The sequence below is a fragment of the Acanthochromis polyacanthus genome, chromosome 2, assembly GCF_021347895.1.
Source record: "Acanthochromis polyacanthus isolate Apoly-LR-REF ecotype Palm Island chromosome 2, KAUST_Apoly_ChrSc, whole genome shotgun sequence".
Taxonomy (NCBI): domain Eukaryota; kingdom Metazoa; phylum Chordata; class Actinopteri; family Pomacentridae; genus Acanthochromis; species Acanthochromis polyacanthus.
Window position 1 is genome coordinate 1323353 of NC_067114.1, and position 22532 is coordinate 1345884.

At 39.9% G+C, this 22532-nt stretch overlaps 1 protein-coding gene across 9 annotated transcripts in view; it reads right to left on the reverse strand.

Moving 5' to 3' along the window:
* The window catches only part of myo9aa (myosin IXAa), a 150001-nt gene that overhangs the window by 113729 nt on the left and 13740 nt on the right, over window positions 1-22532 (reverse strand). For all 9 annotated transcript variants that reach the window (XM_051936565.1, XM_051936589.1, XM_051936553.1 and 6 more), the window contains exon 2: window positions 2091-3059. In XM_051936565.1, coding sequence (XP_051792525.1) covers window positions 2091-2975 — 885 coding nt within the window. In that variant the 5' untranslated portion in view covers window positions 2976-3059. The remainder of the gene's footprint in view (window positions 1-2090; window positions 3060-22532) is intronic.

Consider the following 22532-nt stretch of genomic DNA (forward strand, 5'->3'; position numbering starts at 1 on the left):
CTTTTACTAATTTACAATCTGCAGTTAATGTCTTCTCTGTAATTTTTACACTTTGAGGGCCGGATTGGACCCTCTGGAGGACCACTTTTGGACCACGGGCCTCATGTTGGACACCTCTGGTTTAACACATTCGTACAGTCTTGAGTTCCTTCCTGCTGGCTTGTTGCTGTAAAAACCAGAGGACTTGTGTGTCTTTCTGTGGTCAGGTGAAGTGACAGTGTTATTAAAATGCAGCAGCAGCTCTCTGATCATATCCGACCTGTGTCTGCCTCTACGACTGTACGCAGCATTGTGCATGAAGGCTGTTGCGCAAGTTTCAGGAATTCACTTGATGTTGACAAATGAGAAAACAATGTGCGGCTGTGAGCTCGTCAAACACTTCTGACTGGTGTGTATTAAAGCGACAGCTCCCTGAAGAAGGAAAAGGAATACGAGAGGAATATGAAAACAACCCTCACAATCCTCCACCGGGCCTCTACAACGTCTACCTTCACACAGTCTTTCCACTGTGGAGGAAAAAAGAAGAAAAAAAAAAATCACAGAAATCTACCACTGTGCCACTGATAGGCTGCTGGCTGCTGGCAGATAGAGCTCCTCTGTGCACCAGATAATCCCCACACAGCTGGACTAGAAGTGCTATGAACCGCTGATAGAACTCGAGGCTGACCAGAGACAGTCGAGGCTAAGCGGTGTTGTGTAACTGATGTTTGGAGCCACACAGAAAGTCACAAAGTCATGTACAGTGGAGTAGCAGGAATCAAAACAAGTATACAGGCGAGTACAGAAACTAGGACGGCAGAATGAACAGATCCACATTAAATATCTGAGTGCAACCAGGACAACTGCAGCTGCAAACCAGGCGCCATCAGAAGCAACAGAGCAAGTTGATCGCTGTGCATTCAAAGCTCAAAGCCAACTGGAGCGATGAGGTCCGGAGCAGATGTTTTTCATCCAATCGGAGCACTTTAATAAGGTACAGCAGCTAGCATTTCAAAATAAAGCTCGTCTTTTGATCAAATCAATAACAACCATGTGCTCCAGATTTCATTAATCCAGATCGAGTCCTAAAGGACGAGTCTAACTCTGAACATGTGAGTTCTAAAAGACCTTCCAGTCATGGTGTTGTTCCTTTTTTACTCCACCAAGGAACGGAGGGGTTATGTGACGATAAGCGTACGTTTGTCCGTCCGTCTGTCAGCAACATTACTCAAAAACAGACCAACAGATTTGGATGAAGACGTTCTTCTGGTCCTTGTGTCGTTTCTGACCTTCCTTGAAAATTTCATTCAACTTCAAGAACCTTCAAGAGAAGTCCAGTTGAACAATCTTGTTGTTTCTTTACAGAACCTTGAGTTTTCTCTCCTCTAAAATTCATATTTTAACTCCGTAAAAGGAACATTGTGGAGTTATGTGATAATCAGTGTACGTTTGTCTGTCCATCTGTCCGTTAGCAACATTATTCAAACGGATTTACATGAAATTTCCAGTGAAGCTCAGAAATGACACAAGGACCAAGTGATTAGATTTTGGCAGTAATGCGGCTTATAGTCTGGATCCACGGATGTGCTACGGATTTTCCATTGTGAAATATAGCGGCCGGCATGGTGTCACTGTAACCATGACAACAAGTCAACATGACATCAGCCGTCTCCTGACGATCACATGATTGCGACGTTATTACAAATCCACCACTATCAACTTATCGGAAATGATCCAAGGAACAACTGATTAAATTGTGGAGGTGTTTCTGAGTCCCATCAATTCCTGCCTCCTGCTACATATTTAGGTCACATGATTCGGTATCCGTACATAACGTAGACGTGCAGAACACACACCTGTACTCGGTCTAGGTCAGGGAATGAACAGTCTTGGCAGAGTATGGCGCTCTCTGAGTGCTTTTCTAGTTGTTTTATTGTTCCTAGACTCACAGAATCAGAACTTGTGTTCTTGCTTCCAAGTCTTAAGTCTTCTAGGAGTCGAGTCTAAAGTTGTAGCTTTAATAACTTCCATCTCACTCAAAGCCTCGCCTCACATTCACAAATAACGACATCATTTCCAATTAAAACCAGAGCGATTGTGGCTTTTCTTACCTCTAATACTGGCCCAGCCCCCAGGATTATCTGCTCCACTCCGCTGGCGAAGCCCTTCTGGCTGAGAGCGGTCAGATGATGAATGAGGAAGTTGGTGCTCTGCGTCTTCCCAGAGCCGCTCTCTCCAGATATCACGATGCACTGGTTCCTCTGTCTCTGCAGCATGGCGTGGTAGGCCACGTCCGCCACGGCGTAAATATGAGGCTCCAGATCTCCCAGCGTATGATTATCATACATCTTCACATACTTGGGGTTGTAGATGGGCAGGAACTTGAAGGGGTTAATGACGATGAGGATGCTTCCCACGTAAGTGTAGATCTTCTCCTGGCGGAAACGCGAGCGCAGGTTGTCCAGCAGCGAGCGCTCGTTGAGCTCCGGCAGGCAGCACAGGTCGGCGTGGTCGCCCTGAGATTCCGGCTGAGGCAGTAGTCCACGCTCCACCATCCGCCGGCGCTCCTCCGTCACCTGCAGCCACATCTGGAGGCTGCCGCCGTAGTGGATGGAGCCGTCCAGGTTCTTCTGCCTGAGGAGGAAGCGGTAATCCTCGCCGCCGGAAAGCGGCCGGTGCTCCAGCGCCACTCGAGGCCAGAGCATCATCCTCTGCACGGGACAGTCGCAGGGGTTCAGGATCCATTCCTCGCCGCCGAACTCCTTCACCTCGGCCAGAACGTAGCACCTGGTGCGGTCCAGCTGCAGCCGCTCGATGACGCGTTCGATGGCCTCGGCGGCCGTGGTGGTCTTGCGGGCGCTGATGGGGCAGTAGATGGTGCCCTCGGCCAGGGCGCCGGGGTAGATGCGCACGGTGAACTCAGAGTTCTCGAAGCGCTGCCGTCGGCCCAGCGTGCCCATTCCACGGACACCGCCAACGCCATCTCGAGAGCTCATGGCGGAGCAGGAGTTCCCATTAGCAGCGGCCCGGCACTGGCACTCCTTTACTGGGCTGGAGGGGCCACCATCAAGACATTACCGCTGAAACAAGGAAGAAAAATAAAAAGGATTCATTCAAAATAAAACTTAAAACATGACTTGGTTCAGATAAAGTACAAGCGGAAACATGCAACTCTAGCATTAAAGACGTTTTTAGAAATCAAAGCAGGAAGTAAACTACATGTTGCTTTTTCAAAATCATTTTTTGGTCAATAAAATGCTAGAAAGTAACAAATGATTAAAACCATAAATAACGTTTCCACACAGCTTGTTGTGTCCAAAAACAACCAAAAACAAATAAACTGCTTTCATTTACTATCACAGAAGTTAAAGCATTTTTGCTTGAAAACTTTCCTAAATGAGGATTCTGTCATCAAACCAGTTGCAGATTAAACTTCTGCTCATTGTCTAATTGATTGTTTAATTGCTATTTAATTGCATTTAACCCTATAAACTATGAACCTGTTTGTGGTTAACAATGAATCTGTTTTATAAATTAAAGATGTGGTCTAGAAAATGTCAAAGCAGAGAAAAATGGTTAAGATTTGCAAAAAAAATGTTTCCACGTCGCTTGTTTTGTCCACCAACAGCCAAAAATGTTTTTTTTATTTACTATCATATAAATCAATGTATATTTGCTAAAAATGGACTTAAATTGGTATTCTACCATCAAAACAGTTGCAGATTAATTTTCTGTTCATTGACTGATTATTTAACTAAAACGTTATTTAATTTAATTAAAGGATATTAAAATGAAATAAACTATATACCTATTAGTGGTGCAGAAATTTTCATGATTGATTATTAAAATCAATGATGTGGTCGACAAAATGAAGAACTAAGAGAAACCCAAAGAAAAACAATCCAAAACTTGAAAAAAAAACCTTTGATTTATTGTCACATAAGTTCATGTTTATTTGATTTAAAATTCTATTCTATTGCATAAACAGGTGTAGACTAATTTCCAGCTCATTGACAAACGGATAATTTAATTATTTCATCATTAATATTTTTAACCAGAAACTGTCAGGAGCAAACAGAACTCGTACCGGCCACTAATCTGATGTGAGAGCAGCGTTTCAGCTCAGCTGTCTGTCAACCCACCAGATTAGGAAATCTGTCAGATTGTGACACACGGACCTCATGTGCTGTTACGTAATCGGCCGCGGGGCCAAATTATTTTGCTGGAGGTCGACATGCACACTCATGCAGGCTGAAGGATAAGTCATCTGGATCTGCAGGATTACCATTAACACACGTGCACGCCGCCGAGCGCACGCAGAAGCTCCGGCCAGCGCCGAGTCCAGCAGCTGCCGTCCTCAAACACAATCACACCATTCACAAGTTCTCTGTTTAATACACAGCAGAGGAACTGAATTAAACGAGCTGCTCAGAAAAGCTCTGCTGCTGGGCTCTATTTACTGGGTCACTCAATTTACCAAACTGATAAAAAATAATAATAAGTTCACGCCTCACTATCTCATATTTGTCATATTAATTAACCCTGCTGTTGTCCTCATTTACAGGCACCAAAAATACTGTTTGAAATCTAAAAATTCAGAAAAAAAATCCGCAAATTTCTGAAAATTTGCAAAACCTTCAGGAAGAAAATTCCAATAATTCCTTAAAAGTTTCTCTTAAAAGTTATATTTTTAAAAATCTTCCAAATTTTGTAAGAAAATACTTGTAAATATTTTCAAAAAAATTGTAAAAATCTTCAGGAAGAAAATTCTGATAATTCCTTAAAAGTTTCCCTTAAAAGTTTTATTTAAAAAAAAATCACTCAAATTTTGGAAGAAAATTCTTGTAAATATTCTCAAAAAATTTGTAAAAATCTTCCAAAAATGAGTAAAAATATCTAAAGTGATTCCACATATATCATTAAAACTTCTAATATGTTCTTAAGAACATTGACAAAAAAAATCAATCAAAATCCAGCGAAATTAGGGTTCAGGCATATGAGTTCTGTAAGACATCTAGAGACAATTTGACTGTAATTGGCACTATATAGATAAAACTGGATTGAATTGAATTAAATATGTACAATGATATATTAAATATGCCTCTGACCGGCACCAATGGTGCCGGTCAGAGGGAAAAAGATCTGCCTCTTCGGGAGAAAAACAGGTTTCATAGTCGGTGGAATATCAGAACAGACTGTAGCAGCATTATTTGTTAAGTTATGGCACTTGGACATTGATTGGTGGGAAGAAAACGATGCAGAATTTGACATGACCCCACCTTCTATAAGAATAGTAACTCACAAACTGATGTTCCCTGTGAGCCCGGATGGTGCTCATGGTCGACTCAATCAATATTCATACTTAAAAAATAATACGTCAGGTATGAGGCTATCTTCAGGTTTTGGGCAAATCTGTAACACAAGCTTGCTTTCTGAATAAATCCAAAGTGTTTCTCAATAGTCAGTATAAGAGTTTCTCCACATGGTTTGGATCCACGATGCGCATAAAAACCTTCAGCGGGTCAGTTGGTGGATGCAGAGGATTCATTCCAGTGAATGAAGCTTCATCTGATGCTGCAAACGCTGATCAATGAAATATAAACGGCACCTTTCTGCTTTTCTACATGCATTTTACATAAAGGCTGCACTGAAACCGTCTAAAACGTTCAGAACCTTCCAGGAGTTTCTACTGGATGTGCTGTAATCTGTCCTTACGTTCTACCTGCAGCGTTCATCTCACGCTTCACATGCAGACTTTCAAAGCACAGAGGAATGAGAATCAACTTGTTGCTATCAGTTGTAGTTTTTCCATGCAGGTAGAGAGAAGAAGGATTCCTTTAGTGTTTAGAGTTTCCTTTAGTGAGTCAAACATGTTGAGGCCGACAGTCGATCTGGTCTCTGAAGAAATAGAATACAGCTAAAGAAGCATTTTTCTGGGGTTATAATTGATCATTCTACCTGAAAAACAGACTAAAATCAACATTAAGGTTGAACATATTGAGTATTTTTATTATTAATTCAACTTATTGTATATTTTTTATCTCATAAAGGATTTTTTTCTTGTTCCTACAGCTCAGTTCTGTTCAGTTTACTATCACATGTGGCAAAAAAAGGGGATCAAATGCTGACATTTAACAAGCTAATGCCTGATGTTTGTGCTTAAAATGACTAAATGATAATCCAGATGATTAGTGATCCATTTCGTTGATGAATTGATTGATATATCAACGACTTATTGCAGCTCTAATGAAAATAATAGTAGAAATGACAGGATGTTTTCTATGGACATCACCTGTCCGTAAAAGACTTGTTTTAACCGTCTGTTCTGCTTTATCTCTTTCTGTAAATGAAACACAGGCAGCTGGTCAGTCCTGTCATTGAATAGAAGATAAATGTGTAAAGCAGTGTAACTTCTTCTGCACCACAGATGAGGATGAGGTGAGGAGAGCACATCTAAACCTTCATTTTTCAGTATTTTACTTGGCAAACTGACAGTGCTAGTCCAGCCATACGTATTTACTGAATGACTCAGAGCTGTAATTTAAATGCATCTCCAGCATCAGAACACAAGAGGAAGAAGCTCTTCACCAACCATCATTCTGCCTGAGCAGCAGGTTGAAAACAGCAGAGATTTATTAAAAACAGGAAATGGAACAGGGACACACATAGCCGCTGCACACAGGACTCCAGCAGGGAACTGACTGGACGCTGCACCACGTCTGGTCACTTCCTGCTGCCCCACATCCAGCCTGCCATGTGTCACCTCAGATACTCTAACAAACCGTGTGCCAAACCAGCCCATAAACACAGAAAAACAAACACAGCATTCACACACAGGTACAGGGATCCACTGACTGCCAGGAATGTTGGTGTGTTTCTCGGTTTGTGCGGCTGAACCACGTGTGTGTTTGTTTGTGTGTTTGTGTCCCGGCGTCTCGAACAGATGGTCGGCTCGCTGCTTAAAGGATAGGGAGGAGGGATTTAGGGTTGTGGCCGTTCTGGGCAGCACAGCTCCGTGGCTCTCTGCCGCTCCGTTTCAAAAATTCAAAATCTTACCAAGTCTATTTGTCTCATTTTTAGTCAAAATGTCTCATCCCGCTCAATTTAAGATGAATTCACTTAACAAGTGGCATTTCAGCAGATGGAGAGACTTGGTTTAAGACAATTAATCTTAAATATCTTGTTAAGTCAAGCAATCTTTAATATCTTGTTTTGAGTTGAATTTTACAAGAAAACTAAAAATAAGTTTAAACCTGGTGTTGTCCTGCGGGTCAAATTGACCCGTTTTAAAGGAAAAATATATATAGTTTTGCAGTGAAACTTCTGATGTCCACATTTTCAACATTTTTGGGAAATGTCTGAACAATTTTTGGTGGAAAAAAGAAATGCTAAAAATGTTTCTTAAGAACATTCACATAAAAATCAACCAAAATCCAGAGAAATTCGCTGGATTTTGGTTGATTTTTTTATGTTTTTTTCCAAACAAAAATATTCAAAGGTCTCCCAAAAATGTTAAAAATGTGGACATCACAAGTTTCACTGTGGAAATATATTTTTTCCATATTTTCAAGCTTTAAAATTGGTCAATTTTGACACAAGGGTTAAGTACGCTGTGATGACTTTTGGAGACGAGGAGCCATGAATGGAACCACGATGGCGTCGCTGCATTAACTGACAGGAGAGGAGTGTCTTTACTTTCCTTTATACATCACCCTGTATGACGCCAGCAGAGCTACTTCTACATTTCCTCCTCATGGATAGGAGCAGGACAACACTGTGCTCTGGATGGCAACAAACTAAAAACTCTGCTTGTTAAAGGTCATCTGTGGAACTGGAAACTTTCAAAGAGTGAACAAAGTCACCATTGTTGCACTTTTTCCAGCTAAAACTCCTCTGATTCCAGCTCAGATGAACTTTCATGACGCCATCACTCCCTCTGGTCGCCAAGATTCAACTCAAAGTAGCAAACCAAGGAAAGAAGAAAGAAGAAGAAATGCTTGAGGCATGACGTCGGTCCACCTGAGCCTCTGCAGTCTGACTTAAAGAGGTCTGATGGAGACAAGTCTGAGGTCTGTGCCCTGAAGGAAGTGATCGAGCAGCTGGAGCACAGCTGGATGAAGCCTCTCAGAACCAGAAACACATCTGGCTGAGTCACCTGAACAGGCAGGATCAAGAATGACGGCCAAATAATCAGAGCTGAAATCACTGAAGAGCAGCAGAGCAGATCTGATCTGAACCCAGATGTGAAAAGCCGTACAGCTGGAATGAAACAACGTCGAGGTCTCACTTTGAGTTTTAGTGAAGTTAAACTCGGGTCAGAGGTTATCAGAGTTTACCAGAGCTGGGAGCAGCATTGGAATTTATTTTCACTTGGATGAGTGGTTTTAATACAGAGGTGTCCAACATGAGGCCCGTGGTCCAAAAGTGGTCCTCCAGAGGGTCCAATCCGGTCCTCAGAGTGTTAAAATTACAGAGAAGACATTAACTGCAGATTGTAAATTAGTAAAAGTATAAATTTAAAATCATTTCTAAACAATGACAAGTTGTTTGAATCAGACAGTAAATATTAGATTGTTTATTGTTCTTCTGTCATTTTGTCTCATTTTTGTAATATTTTGTCTTGTTTTTGTTGTTTTGTCTGACTTTCATCTCATGTTTTTGTCATTTTGTTTCTTTGTGGTTTTTGTGTTATTTTGCTCATTTTGCTTTACTTGTCGTTTTCTGTTTTTTTGGCTTGCTTTTTGTCACTGCAACTTTTGTAGAATTTTTGTTGTTTTTTTTGTCTTTTTGACTTTTGTCTCATGTTTTTGTTGTTTTGTGGGTATTTTGTCTCGTTTTTGTCGTTTGTCCATTTTTCTGTCGCTTTGTAACTTTTTGGTTCTTTTGGTTTGATTTGTGCCGTTTATGTCATTTTTTTGCTACATTTTGTCTAATTTTTGTAATACTTTGTCTTGTTTTGGTTGTTTTTTTTTAGTCTTTTTTAAATCTGACTTTTGTCGTTTCGATCATAAAGTAAAAACTGGTCCACTGGAGATAAAACTGGGCTGAAAGTAGAACCTGAACTAAAATGAATTTGACTCTCCTGCTTTAATACAACGTGCAGCATGAGGAGGAAACAGAAACAACAGCTGGTTTTATAGCCTTGGCTTCTGAAATCTGAAGGACTTCACATCACAGCCTCTAGTGGAGTGTTTACTCCTCATATCTGGGAGGAGTTCTGTCATTTAACCAACATCAACTCCAAGTTTGCTGATTTTAAACATCCAAAAGTTTGATTTACTGAAGATCTGAGGGTCCCTGGATGCTTCCAAACACGCAGATCTCTCTCAGATATTGATATTCGAGGAGAATTCCACTCTTGGTGTAATCTGAACGCTGTCCGGCAGAAGCTCAGCTGGAGGTTCCCTCAGACAGGAAACCAAGGAGAAGTCCAACCACATGAGTCACACTCCTCAATGGCTGCTATTGTTGCTCAAAGATCAAGTTTGGTCAGCTTTCTACGACGTGAAGTCATCTTTCTAAGAAGTGTGCGTGCGTGCGTCGCTGTCATCAACGCTAAGCTCGTGTTTTCAGGTTCTTTATTGCAGCTTCAGTGACAGTGAGGTGTGTGAGCCGGCAGCACAACGTGAACTCTCGCGTTTCGTCTGCAAGTTTTCTGAGGCTTCATTTGTGAATCTGACAGCTTCACGAAGCCACATTTAGCTGTTGTGCACATTTTCAACTTTTCAACTTTATTGTCATTGCACACTTTCGTATACAACGAAATTACATTTGAGCCGCCCTGCCAATGGCAGCTCAGGCTGCTGTGCTGTGCACCTGTTCAGACTAAAACGGGTCAATTTTGATGATATCAGGACGACACCAGGGTGAAGCATCTTCTTCTTCCTTTACGCAGCTTCATTTAGATGTAAAACTCACAAATTACAGCCCCAGTCCTTCCTGTGAAGGTTCAAAATCAGGCTTTATGCTGGTTTTATTACCCAGACAACACTTTAATGCAGCGGTATGAACTGGAGATGTTATAGGTTATGGTAAAAACTGTGGATGTTAAATCTGGACAGTAAAAGATGAAGTGTGAAAATAATTTGCACATCAGTTTTGACACGACAATAATCATTAGTTCTGGAATTTACAGCTTCAGTTTTCATTGCAGAGTGAGTCTGTAGTTCTTCGAATGCCTGTTTTATGTGGAAAGCATATTTTAATGCTGTGTAACAGTTAGACATGCTGACATGAGACAGCTCTGGGTTTATTAGCGTCTACCTGCATCACAGAAGCTGCTAATTACAGGTGTAGCGTCGCCTTACAGCACAGATAGGAGCAGATAACAGCCAGCCAGGCAGACATACCACAAACTAATATCTCTGCTTTTAATAGGGACAGACAGCGTTCAGAACACAGGCCCTGCCCCCTCACGGCTACCGCCAGAGGAAATTGCACATAAAACACAAACAGTAGAAGCAGCCATAAAAGCAACTGTAAGGAAAAGAGGACGGCCGAGAGATACTGGAAGAGAAAAATAACGCTGAAGAAATGATGCCTTCAGCTTTTCCAGGAGAGAATGGGTTTAAAGCTCAACAAAGTGGACAAATCAAGCCTGATTCATGGTCAGAACTGGTTGTTGATGAGGAGTCTGATCAAATATGGGTCCATTGATTGTTGATTGATAAGTTGGTTATTTAAATGTTTTTGGCAGCTGAACAGTCCGATTTCTCTCATTGCTGCTGTCAAATGATCTATTATACATTCTATTTATACTTCTGTATAATTTAAACCTCCATATCTTAAAGTATTCCCAGCTGAAATAAACAGGTTGAATGAGTAGTGATTTTTTCTTTTTTTGTGGTTAAAATTGTCGTCTTCTGTTACAAACTTGGTCTGCTGGTTTGAATAAACTTTATCAGAACTGTTACTGAAAAACAGCACAGGGGTTCAGGATCAACTTTTAGTTTGAGCAACAAATTGGAGATGAATAATCGATCCATAAAAGGTTCAAGCTGCTCAGAGTCAAAACTATAGATAAGGGAAAAAAACAGTGTCTATGTGGTTCAGACAGAAGCTAAAACTCACAAAGTTTATATAGAACTGAAGACTTAAGAGCACTGGCTTTGCAAAAAAGAAAAAGTCTGATCTGGTAAACCGTCTGAACCCTGGAAAGTTCAGACAAACCTGTTCTTAACCTGAACCTGACTGACTTTCGGTGCAGCAGTGAGTTAAAATGTGAACCTTTTAGAAGCTTTTCTGCTCAAACTACACACTAAACCGGATAAATTTGGAGTTTCAGATTTTTTGGCAGGAATTTTGACAACATTGTGTTTAAAGTTTCCTGTTGTTTTGTGGCTGCGAGGGGGAAAAAAGATGTTCAAAGAAAAAAATCTAAGTTTCATTTAACCCTGTAAGAGCCAAATATAGAAAAAGAATAGCAAAAAATCTATTTCTATAATCTAATTACAGAAAAATAGTAGAAAATTAGCAAAATTAGACAGACAGATAGATATAATTTCATAATAATAATGTATAACCCAAATATAGGAAAAATGTGCAAAATTACATATATAAATATAAATATAAATAAATAATAAAGATAAAAAACTGATGTATTTCTGCAGCAGTGGGTTCTACAGAGTTAAATGCTCTCTAATAAATTAATGTGAATAGAGATCAAACTGGTCAGTTTTCATGTTCTGTGAGGATTTCAGTCTGAGCCTGGTGGAGATTCACATCAAAACGAGTTTTAAAAAGCATTCCAGTGAGAGAAACGACTTCTGTGTTCTACAATGCTGAAGGATGCTGAGAATGTGAACAGAGATTATAAATAAAAGTAAAGGCCTGTTTTTCCTGTTCCTCAATGCTGTTGGCTTAAATGCTCAATTTCAAAAAGGAAATATGGATTTCCTCATTGCATTTATTGCAGAGAAGTTATTAAAGCTGCCTGAAAGTCTTGTTTGAAAGCAGCTTGTTCTGCAGGTGATCTCCAATGCATGCTCACAAACATCAGAACATCTGCAGGAGCTGTAGCTGAAAGGAACGGCCGATGTGTCAGTGAACGCACCACACGGGTATCAACACGCTCAACAAACTGGTAATTACAGGTCACCATTCCTGGTACCCAAACGCATCGATGTGCAGCAGGACTCAACAGAAATAGTTCACCTTCAGCCTGGAGGCCACAGCTTAGCTTCAGAGGGACGATCCGACCTTGTCAGGGAAAGAGCTACAACTGCTGGAGCTGGTAGGAACAAACAGCAGCAGAGACAGAAAGCTGCAGTCTGGTCGTAATGCACGGTTCATCGGTTAACTGACAGAAAACTAATCATGATTGAAGTTCAACTATGTGTAGACTGCAGCTCCTTGGAGTGAAAAGTTGTAAAAAATTCTTTATTAGTTGAACTGAATCAATGAGTAGGTTTGCCAAATGACAGTAACTCAGAATCCAACTATAAACTGCATAAACGACCCGACTTCTCACTTGAATTACTGCCTCAGTAAACACTTTACTAATGAGTTTATGGTCTCAGTTCCTAATTTGAAGCCTCCTTCAGCCCAGTCTGATGTGTATTTTGTAAAGTCTGGTCCTGTTTAGAGTAAAATAGGAGATGAAGCAGTGTGTGCTTTACGGCGTGGCTGTAAAGAAGTAAAGAACTTCAATAGAAATGAATCCAAACAACAAACACCAACTGATACCAACAGAATAATGAAAGCACCAAAATGTCGTTAAAGGAAAGAAAATATACAGATGAACGGGATGCAAGCAAAAGAAAAACAAGAAATAGAAACATAGAAAGAGAGTAAAGATGGTGAAATAAAGTGCATTTTGCACTGCAGCTTTTTTCTGTACCTTCTGTTGTCCTCTGCATGTTAATCATCTACAAAAATAAACTTGCATACAATCTATTAAGTCAGCTGACAGCAAACTGGCTGCTTCAGAGCTTTATTCCCTTTTCATTAACACTTTTTACTGAATGAAATGATGTGCCATCCTGACTAAATATCCAGGGAGGATAAATATTACAGCACAGAGGAAAATGAAAGAAGCTCTGTGAGCCATTGTGACTCTTTAACAGGAGAAGAAATCCTTCAGTTCCAAACCTCTAGAAACAGATTCAGCAGATTCATCTCAACTTTCTGCTGAGACCAGACTGGTTTTATAACCGTGTATATCTAGGTATGTTGAGTTTATGTTAGTTGGGCGGTTTAAAGACAGAATCTGTGGCTGTCGCTGTGGATGAATGAAAACATGAAGCTCCAGAGCATCAGAACAGCAGGACAGTAAGGTAGAGCTATTTTCTGTATCTCTGACTGCAGTTAAAGATTACATAAAAGTGCAGCTTTATATCTGACAATGTGTCGTTTTACATGATTTCCTTCAGAGAAGCGTACCGACCGCCTGTGGGCCACAGCAGTGAGGCTGGAAGGAGTGAACGGTGGACAGAGGTTAGGATTTTGCAGACTGTGGGTAAATGGAGTGTAACATGAGGATATGGCAGCGCGGCCTGCTGTAGCTCCCCCTGTATTTAACTGGCTGGACAACGGCCACGTTTGGCACTAATGTGAGTAAATGGAAAACAAGGAACCCGGGACGCAAACTCTGCCGTCAGCGTCTGGAACGTTCTGGTTTTGGGGTTTTGTTAAACTTGCAGTTAATTCATGCAAATGATTCCTCAAAGTGGCTTGAAATCTGTTAAAATTGATTTAAAAATGACTCAAAATTGGTTGGGAATTACTGTTAGTGGTAAAGAAATGGCTCAATCAGGCTGGACTTAGAACCATGAAGAACCTGTGGACTGATGAAGGAAAAGTCTGAGATACGACACATTCAGTAGAACTGAACCAGTTCTGTCCAGTCAAAGATAAACCAGAAGACCTTTAAGAAATCTACGAGAGAAGTCCGGCAGATATTTTTAGGATTTTTTTAGAAGATTTTTACTCATTTTTTGAAAATATTTACAAAAATTTTCTTGCCAAAATCTTTTTATGATTTTTAAGTGAATGTTCTTAAAGAAAATATTAGAAATTTTACTGATATATACGGAATTACTTTAGATATTTTTAGGATTTTTGGGAAGATTTTTACTCATTTTTTGAAGAATTTTCTTGCCAAATTTGGGGGATTTTTTTTAAATAAAATTTTTCAGAGAAACTTTTAAGGAATTATTGGAATTTTCTCCAGAATTTTTTGCAAATTTTCAGAAATTTGTGGGATTTTCTTTGCTGAATTTTTGGATTTTTTCAGATAAGGAAACAACATTTTTTGATGGCTGTAATTGAAGTGTGGCTGGATTCTCCTGAAGCTGCTACAACTAAAAGGTGGTGTAGGAAGAACGTTCTCATATCAGCTCTGGTTGGAGGAAGAAATATCGTCCGTTAAAATGTTGAAACGTGTTCTAAAAGCTAAAAAAAAAAAAACTTATTAGCAACTGTCTCCTGCAATTTCATCGCAACAAATACACTTAAAACATCACAATTTTTTAGAAAAGCCGCCGTGAAAAAAGCCCAAGAAATCCTGGAGGGACTGATTTTACTAAAGCGTGTTAGTTCACTAAAGACCAGAAAGAGGTGGAACAGGAGCTCGGACCAAATATTCAGAGAATCGAGGAGAAAAGCAGCACGAAGAGAGGAAACAGGAGGCAGAGACTGAACTGAGAACATGAAGGAGACACAGACAGACAGAAGAGGACGTCAGTTTCCTGAAACCTGAGCTGTGGGAAAGTGAGAGGGAGAAACCAAAGACAGAAACACCAACAGCCGGCCCGGCTTCTCTGCAGGTACTCAGTATTTAGTTCAACCATTTACTCCACCTCTGAAGCAAAAAACTGAGAGTTTAATCGCACTAGTATAAAAAAAAAACACAGAGCAGACGTTTCATTCTGATCAGACTGCAGGTCAGACTCAATAGATTTCACTGAATACCTTCTTAAAAGTTTCATTTCTCTGCAGCTGAAGGCAGCCAACAAACAAAAACTCAAAGCAGCACATTTTAGCACAGATGTGACTTCTCCAGAGCTTAAAGACCGAAGGAAAGTCACAACATTCAGGTCGATCTGCAAGGATAAAACCAAAATGACAACTATTTCAATGCTTCACTTCCATGCTGTGCTCCATTTCCGATCATCTCGGAATCAAAATACGACTTAAACTAAGGTTCTACTTCTTTTGGATTCCAAGCATCTTCTTAGAGGGAAAGTACAAACAAACTACCTCCAAAATGTCCCACTAGCTGAACATCTGCTCATCAATAGACGCTAAATTTACCAACGCTCCTTAAACGCCTCACATCCAGGCTACAGTAGAAGCTAACGTAGCAGCACAGAGAAGCCTCTAGTCTCCACTCAGTATCTAAAGCAGGCCTGTGACCAGAAAAATGACGGAAAAGGGAGAAATAAGACGTTTTAATGTCAGCCATGTAATTCTGCCTCCATTGCCTGTTTTCTTTGAACGGAGCATTTTACACATCAATACTGCAGTCAGTCATGTAAATTTAATAGTTTGAAGGCGATGAATATTCAGTTATTTGTGCAGTAACAGTATAATGCTGCAGTAACACATTTTGCAGACGATGCTGCTCTATTTCTAACTGGTGGATGTAAATTTCCTTCCAAACCTGTTTCACATCATGGTAATCTCTCAGCACTTAAACTGCAACTAACAAATATGTTAACTGTCGACTGACCTGTTGATTAGTTTCGTTATAAATGGATTAGCTGTTTGCTCTATAAAAAGACGGTGAACAATGTTGGTCGGTGTTTCCCAAAGTTAACGTCTTTAAATATCTGGTTTTCTCCCTAACACAAAGAGATTCAATTTACTGTGAAAGAATGAAGAAACGAGCAGACAAACACACAGAGGCAGGTTCTTAATGGTTCTAAGTCTAGCCTGACTGAACCGTTTCTGTACCACTAAGTCATTTCCCACCAATTCTGAGTCATTTTTAACCATTTCTGAAGTCATTCTGGACAGGTTTCAAGTAATTTTTGAGTCAATTTGGACAGGTTTTGTTATTTTGGACAAATTTTGAGTAATTCTGAACCAATTCTTAGTCATTTTGGACAAATTTCAAACCATTTTGGACCAATTTTAAGTAACTGTGAACCACTTTTTAGTCAAATCCGTGGATCCAGACTATTAGCCGCATCACTGGTAAAATATAATCACTTGGTCCTTGTGTCATTTTTGACCTTCCCTGAAAATTTCATCCAAATCCGTTTGTCTGTTTAGCAGTAATGTTGCTGACAGACAGACGGACGAAGGTACGCTGATCACCACATAACTCTGTTTTTGGCGTAAGAATAAAGCACACACTGGATCAATAAGTTAAATTTCTGCCTTATATTGTCTCATAATGCTCTGTCAAATACAACACAGATGCAATACTTGAAGTGATTAACCTCTTTACCCGTGTTTTAAGAATCTACTCATGATATACGGAAGAGAAAAGAACCTCAGTTACTATCTGGACACTGGAGAACCAACAACCAATCGATTAATAAGCTACAACATGCTGCAGGTATTCTGGGTTCTGAGCTGTGTCGCTGAGGCCTGAGACGGGCTGGAACACGTCCATGATGGAGTCACCGTCCACGCCGTAATTAAACATGACTGAAGGCTTCTTAGGCCCGTCTGAGCTCACAGCAGAGGATCGCTGTGGACGGCCGGTCTGAATGAAACACCAACTCCCTCCACATTCCTGCAGCCGAGGACCAACAGGTGACACGAAAATATGACACTGGAGGAAGTGGCATGTGTGTTTACTAAATTAAGAGCCTGGCCGTGCTGAGCAGGTCCTATTATTGTTGTTGACTGAAGGGGAGAAACCAGAGGAAGGAAATTAATCCAGAGTGCAGCAGGAGTCCCAAGGACAACACAGCAAAAAAGAGAATAAAAACACTGCAGGCTGCTCTGTAGGGCTCTGATATCTACAGATAACTCATTCCCTTCTGTTTTTAACCCTCATGTCATCCTGCAGGTCAAACTGTACTGTTTAAAAGTCTGAAAATGTGGAGAAAAAATGTTTCCACAGTAAAACTTCTGATGTCCATATTTTCAACATTTTCAGGACACTTTTTGGTGGAAAAAAAGAAATGTTAAAAACGTTTCTTAAGAACATTCACACACACAAAAAAAAAAATCAACCAAAACCCAGCAAATTTCACTGGATTTTGGTTGATTTTTTTTAATGTTCTTAAAGAAAATATTGGAAGTTTTAGTCACTTTAGATATTTTTAGGATTTTTTTTAGAAGATTTTTACTCATTTTTTGAAAATATTTACAAGAATTTTCTTGCCAAAATTTGTTTATGATTTTTATGTGAATGTCCTTAAAGAAAATATTAGAAATTTTACTGATATATATGGAATCACTTTAGATGTTTTTAGGATTTTTTGGGAAGATTTTTACTCATTTTTTGAAGAATTTTCTTGCCAAATTTGGGGGATTTTTTTAAATAATTTTTTTCAGAGAAACTTTTAAGGAATTATTGGAGTTTTCTCCTGAATTTTTTTTTGCAAATTTTCAGAAATTTGTGGGATTTTCTTTGCTGAATGTTTGGATTTTTTCAGATAAGGAAACAATATTTTTTGATGGCTGTAATTGAAGACAACAGAAGGGTTAACATAAACTCACTGACTCTGCATTTAGAAACCTTCACAAAAACTCAACATCAGAGCAAACACTGTTAAATCCGAGGAGCTAAAGCCTCACAGCGACTTCAGGTTCAAACACAAACCTACAGTTCCAAAGTGCAAGGTTAAGCCAAAAGCTTGTAAATGACGGCTGGATTTATTTTAATGGACCCTCATAAAAGCAGAGAGAGGCTGAAGAAGCAGGAACCCGGTTCACCTCCACACAGGTCAAACTGGTCTTTTACATTTCTAGTAAACCTCAGCTCCACTCTGCTGGATGGTTCCCTCATGAGTCAGAGGGTGAATAGATGTCAGTTATTCCCTGAAACCATCAAACTGAGCTCTGCTGTGGAGTTTTTCTGCTAAAGAACTGCTGCTGGGGGCTGCAGAGTAAACAGCACCACTCCTCTGTTGTCTTCCTGTGTCCACTCCCTGCACAACCACAGCAGCTCTGGGTGAAACCGGAAGTTCAGCACATGGAGGCTTCAGCAGAACAACACCATCACACCATTGTTTAGACCAGGGGTGTCCAACATGAGGCCCGTGGTCCAAAAGTGGTCCTCCAGAGGGTCCAATCAAAGTGGAAAAATTACAGAGAAGACATTAACTGCAGATTGTAAATCAGTAACACTATACATTTAAAATCATTTCTAGTTGTTTGGATCAGAAACTAAAATACTAGATTGTTCTTCTGTCATTTTGCATCTCATTTTTGTAATATTTTGTCTTGTTTTTGTTGTTTTTTGTCTCACTTGTTGCTCATTTCATGCTTTTGTCTTTTCAAGTTTCCTCTTGTCTTGCTTGTGTCGTCTGTCTGTTTTTTGTCACTTTGCAACTTTTTTTGTCAAATTTTGTTTCTTTTTCTGTTTTGTTTATTTAAAATCATTTCAAGTTGTTTGGATCAGAAAGTAAAATACTAGATTGTTCATTTGTCGTTTTGCGTCTCGTTTTTGTAATATTTTGTCTTCTTTTTGTTTTTTTTCTGACAAAAATGTTTTTGTACTAAAACAAAGGGAAAAATTTGGAGTTGTCATTATTCATAGGTTATTTTGCTGTGATTTTCTTTTTAGGTCCACTTGAGATCGAATTGGGCTGAAAGTGGAACTAAAACCACTGGTTTAGACATTTCTACTTCACCTCCTGCAAATATGAGCCTCTAACGTGCTTCTAAAAGTTTGTTCTCCACCTCCTCAAAAAAAAAAAAAACACCAGTAGTGTGATTTACAAAGTCTAAATCTGATACACAAACCACCACAAAGGAGCTATGGAAAAAAGTGGCATTCAGATTTTTTGCATTCAACCAACTTTGAGGGAAACAATGAAGCCACAGCTGACAGTGGCGCCACTTCCAAACGGGTTACGTCTTCTATTTCAGCCTTGTTTACGTTCACTTCACACCAGCGGTGGGGGGGAAGAGTCTCACAGCCAGTTTTTATATTACGCAGAGCAAGAAAACACACATTAAAAGATGGAGCTCCACCGGTCATGTGAGGATTTAGACGACCGCAGACCTCCAGAGGGAACACAACACCTTGTTTTTACCACTAATGTTGGAATAATCTAATCCGGAGATGAAAACACTTTCAGCTGTTGGCCTCCAGGAGGATTCATCAGCTGGAGCTTCAACTTTTTCCTGTTTCCACGATTCCAGACGGTCAGCTGATCCTGAAACTTCTAAACCTGTCGCTGGTCTCAGAGTCTCAGTTCAACATTTCTGCTGCTTCCCATTTAACCAGTCTTCACTCTAACTCAGAGGTGTCCAACATGAGGCCCGTGGTCCAAAAGTGGTCCTCCAGAGGGTCCAATCCGGCCCTCAAAGTGTAAAAATTACAGAGAAGACATTAACTGTAGATTGTAAATTAGTAAAACTATAAATTTAAAATCATTTCTAGACCATGACAAGTTGTTTGGATCAGAAAGTAAAACACTAGATTGTTCTTTGTTCTTTTGCATCTCATTTTTGTAATATTTTGTCTTGTTTTTGTTGTTTTTTTGTCTCACTTGTCGCTCAATTCATGTTTTTGTCGTTTCAAGTTTCCTCTTTTGTCTTGCTTGTGTCGTCTGTCCGTTTTTTGTAGCTTTGCAACTTTTGTCTCTTTTTTTCGTTTTTTGTTTTGTTTCCTGTCATTTGTTTCATTTTTTGTTGTTCTGTGTCCCATTTTTGAAATATTTTGTCTTGTATTTTGTTGTTTTTTTGTCTGACTTTTGTCATATTGATCCTCCAGTAAATCCTCTGTGGTTCAGTTCCAGGTGACTAAATGTTGTGTTCCTTTGTAGACACTCTGTGATCTGGAAGTTGTAATGTGGAAATGATAAACTGAGGATGAATGTTGCTGAAACTGGATTTATTTTTCTTAATAAATTTCAGGTTCTTGTGAGAATGCACATTTTTGCACTAAAACAAAGGAAACACGTTGAGTTGTGGTTATGTATAGGTTACTACGCTGTAGTTTTACTGGTCCCGTCCTGAACTAAGATGAATTTGACACTTCTGCTCTAGATTACACGGTTAACATAAAAAGTGTTCACCCTCCTTTTTATTGCTATTAAAGCATGAATCACAGGCAACTTTATTTGTTTTTTGACAAGAATTTATGGGGGAAAAGACTCTTTCATGCCAAAGTGAAAACAGTTTCCTACAAAGTTTCTCAGAGTTAAATCCATCATTAAGAAACAGGAGATTATTGTACATGCATAAATAACAAACCTAGAGCAGGTTGTCCTTAAAACACTGAGTGACTGTGCAAGAAAAGTACTAAATACTGACTTAAACTTATTTTACATTTCATATCTGTAATTAAATGAATTATTTTATTGAAATATGTTTTCACTTTGACATGAGAGAGTCTTTTGTTGTAAATTTTAGCTGTAAAAAGCCAAATTAAACACAGTGTTTCCCCTCCCATATAACCGACGAGGCGGGCCGCCTCGCTGGTATAGGCCATCGCCTCATTAAAATTCTGCCAACATTGCCGCCTCACTGGTCCGCGCAAAAAAAAAAAAAAAAAAAAAAAAAAAAAAGTGCAGTGCAAAACCCGCCGGACCAACGAGACCGTCCGCGGCTGCAGCGGAGACGGTCGAGACGGCCCGATAGTATATATAATTCCTTCCTCTCCCCCCGTCAACAACTTTCAGCTGAAAGTGACCCCACCACCTCACAGCCATTTCAACCCAGGGGAAACATTGAAACAGACCATGATCCAGTGTTGAAAAGCAATAAAAGATTCAAATTGAAAGACGCGTGAATACTTTTTATACACGTCAATGATTTCTCAGTTCCTCCTGTCCATGGTGGCCCAAATATCACAGATAAGAGTATTGTGTTTAGTAATTCATGTGAATTTTCTGGTTTTATTAACAAAGAAAGGAATTTAAATGCAGATAAGTGCTGCCTGATGGTATCAGAGTGGACCAGAGAGCAGCTCAGAGTTAGTCAAAGCCATAAAAGTAAATAAGTGTGAGTAATGCTTTGTTGGTTCTGTTATCAGGAGGATTCTTCAAGGAAACGGCTTCAATGAAACGCCTCAGTGCCTAACAAAACCACCGCACTATTAAACGCAGTAACTTTCCACTGACAGAAAAACCCATTCACAGTTTCCTGCACTTCCTTTCCTCAACGAGCCCAGTTCTGTCTGAACTTTCTGACCTTCACTAAATGCTCTGTATTACGGTCAGATTAAGCTGCTGAAGGTGAAGATTTGGTCCGTTATACGTCGACTACCGGGCTGAAGTTTGGAGTCTTTGCTCTCGGTTTGACCTCACGTTCATGTATTATTGTTTGACACAGTGGAAAATGTTTTTCCTCTCAGACTCCATTCTCGCTGTGGAAACATCGATATGACGCTGCACGGTCCAATTTGGCCGCCAGAGTAGGAAAAGTACACCGCCCCGCAATAAAACAGGCCAGCAAACGAAAGGCACATCAACAACAGCTGTTGTTTTAAAGTTTTTAGGTTGCCTGGAAATCAAACCCAGAGATGTTGACCTTCTAAAACACAACACAGAAATTAATTAAAGCAGTCTGGGTGGTTTTTACAGCAGAGTGAGGAGTAGGGAGGCCTCAGAGAACCTCAGCGGATCTGAACTGAGATTCAAACGTATCGGCACCCAGAGCGGCTGCTATAAAAAGGATCACACTGAAATGCCAACTGAAACAACTGCATGACACATGTATGTAAGAGGCAACGGGGCACATGTGAGTCTGACACGAACATTAAAGGGAAAAAGAGACTCACAACTGGTCTCTAGAAACTGGAGAACGTCTGTAAATGACTCCGTCTACGAAGACTATGAAGGGTTTTCTGGAGTTGCCTATTTTTGTGTTTGGGCAAAAAGTTAATGAATGTAGCACAATCCAAGGTGGAGTACAACCGGAGAATGGAAAAAAAGCCATCTGATAGCGCCACGTGACGACGTATTCATCTGCTCCACTCATCAACTAGTTCCATGTAACCAGTTCAGACGTAACGATGAAACGCCGTACGTTAAACTGAGGACTTCCTGTATTTATCATTGGTATCGGTTTACATGTAGTCTGACATATCTAAACCCAATCTAAAAACTTTCTCTAACAGAGCTAAATACAGAAAATGATGCTTGGGCTAATTTAGAAACCGAGTCTTCACATCGTTTGTCCAGCTGAGCAGTTTCCTGCAGCGCATGTAGCAGAGTATGTATCACCACTGAGCAGACCATGCTGGTAAAACACAAACTAGTCTCTGAAATGCACAGCTGGAAAGTTAATAAACAAAGACACCACCAAAATAACTATATAATACACACTGTATATGTACAAATAGAAATGATCAGCCAGTATATAGACAGCAGATTTTCTTACTCCACAAAATCCAGATTTGCTCGGGCTTCATTTGTCATGTTTACAGAGATACGAAGACCGAGACTTTTGTCTGCTTCATGTACATCCTGAATGAAAAA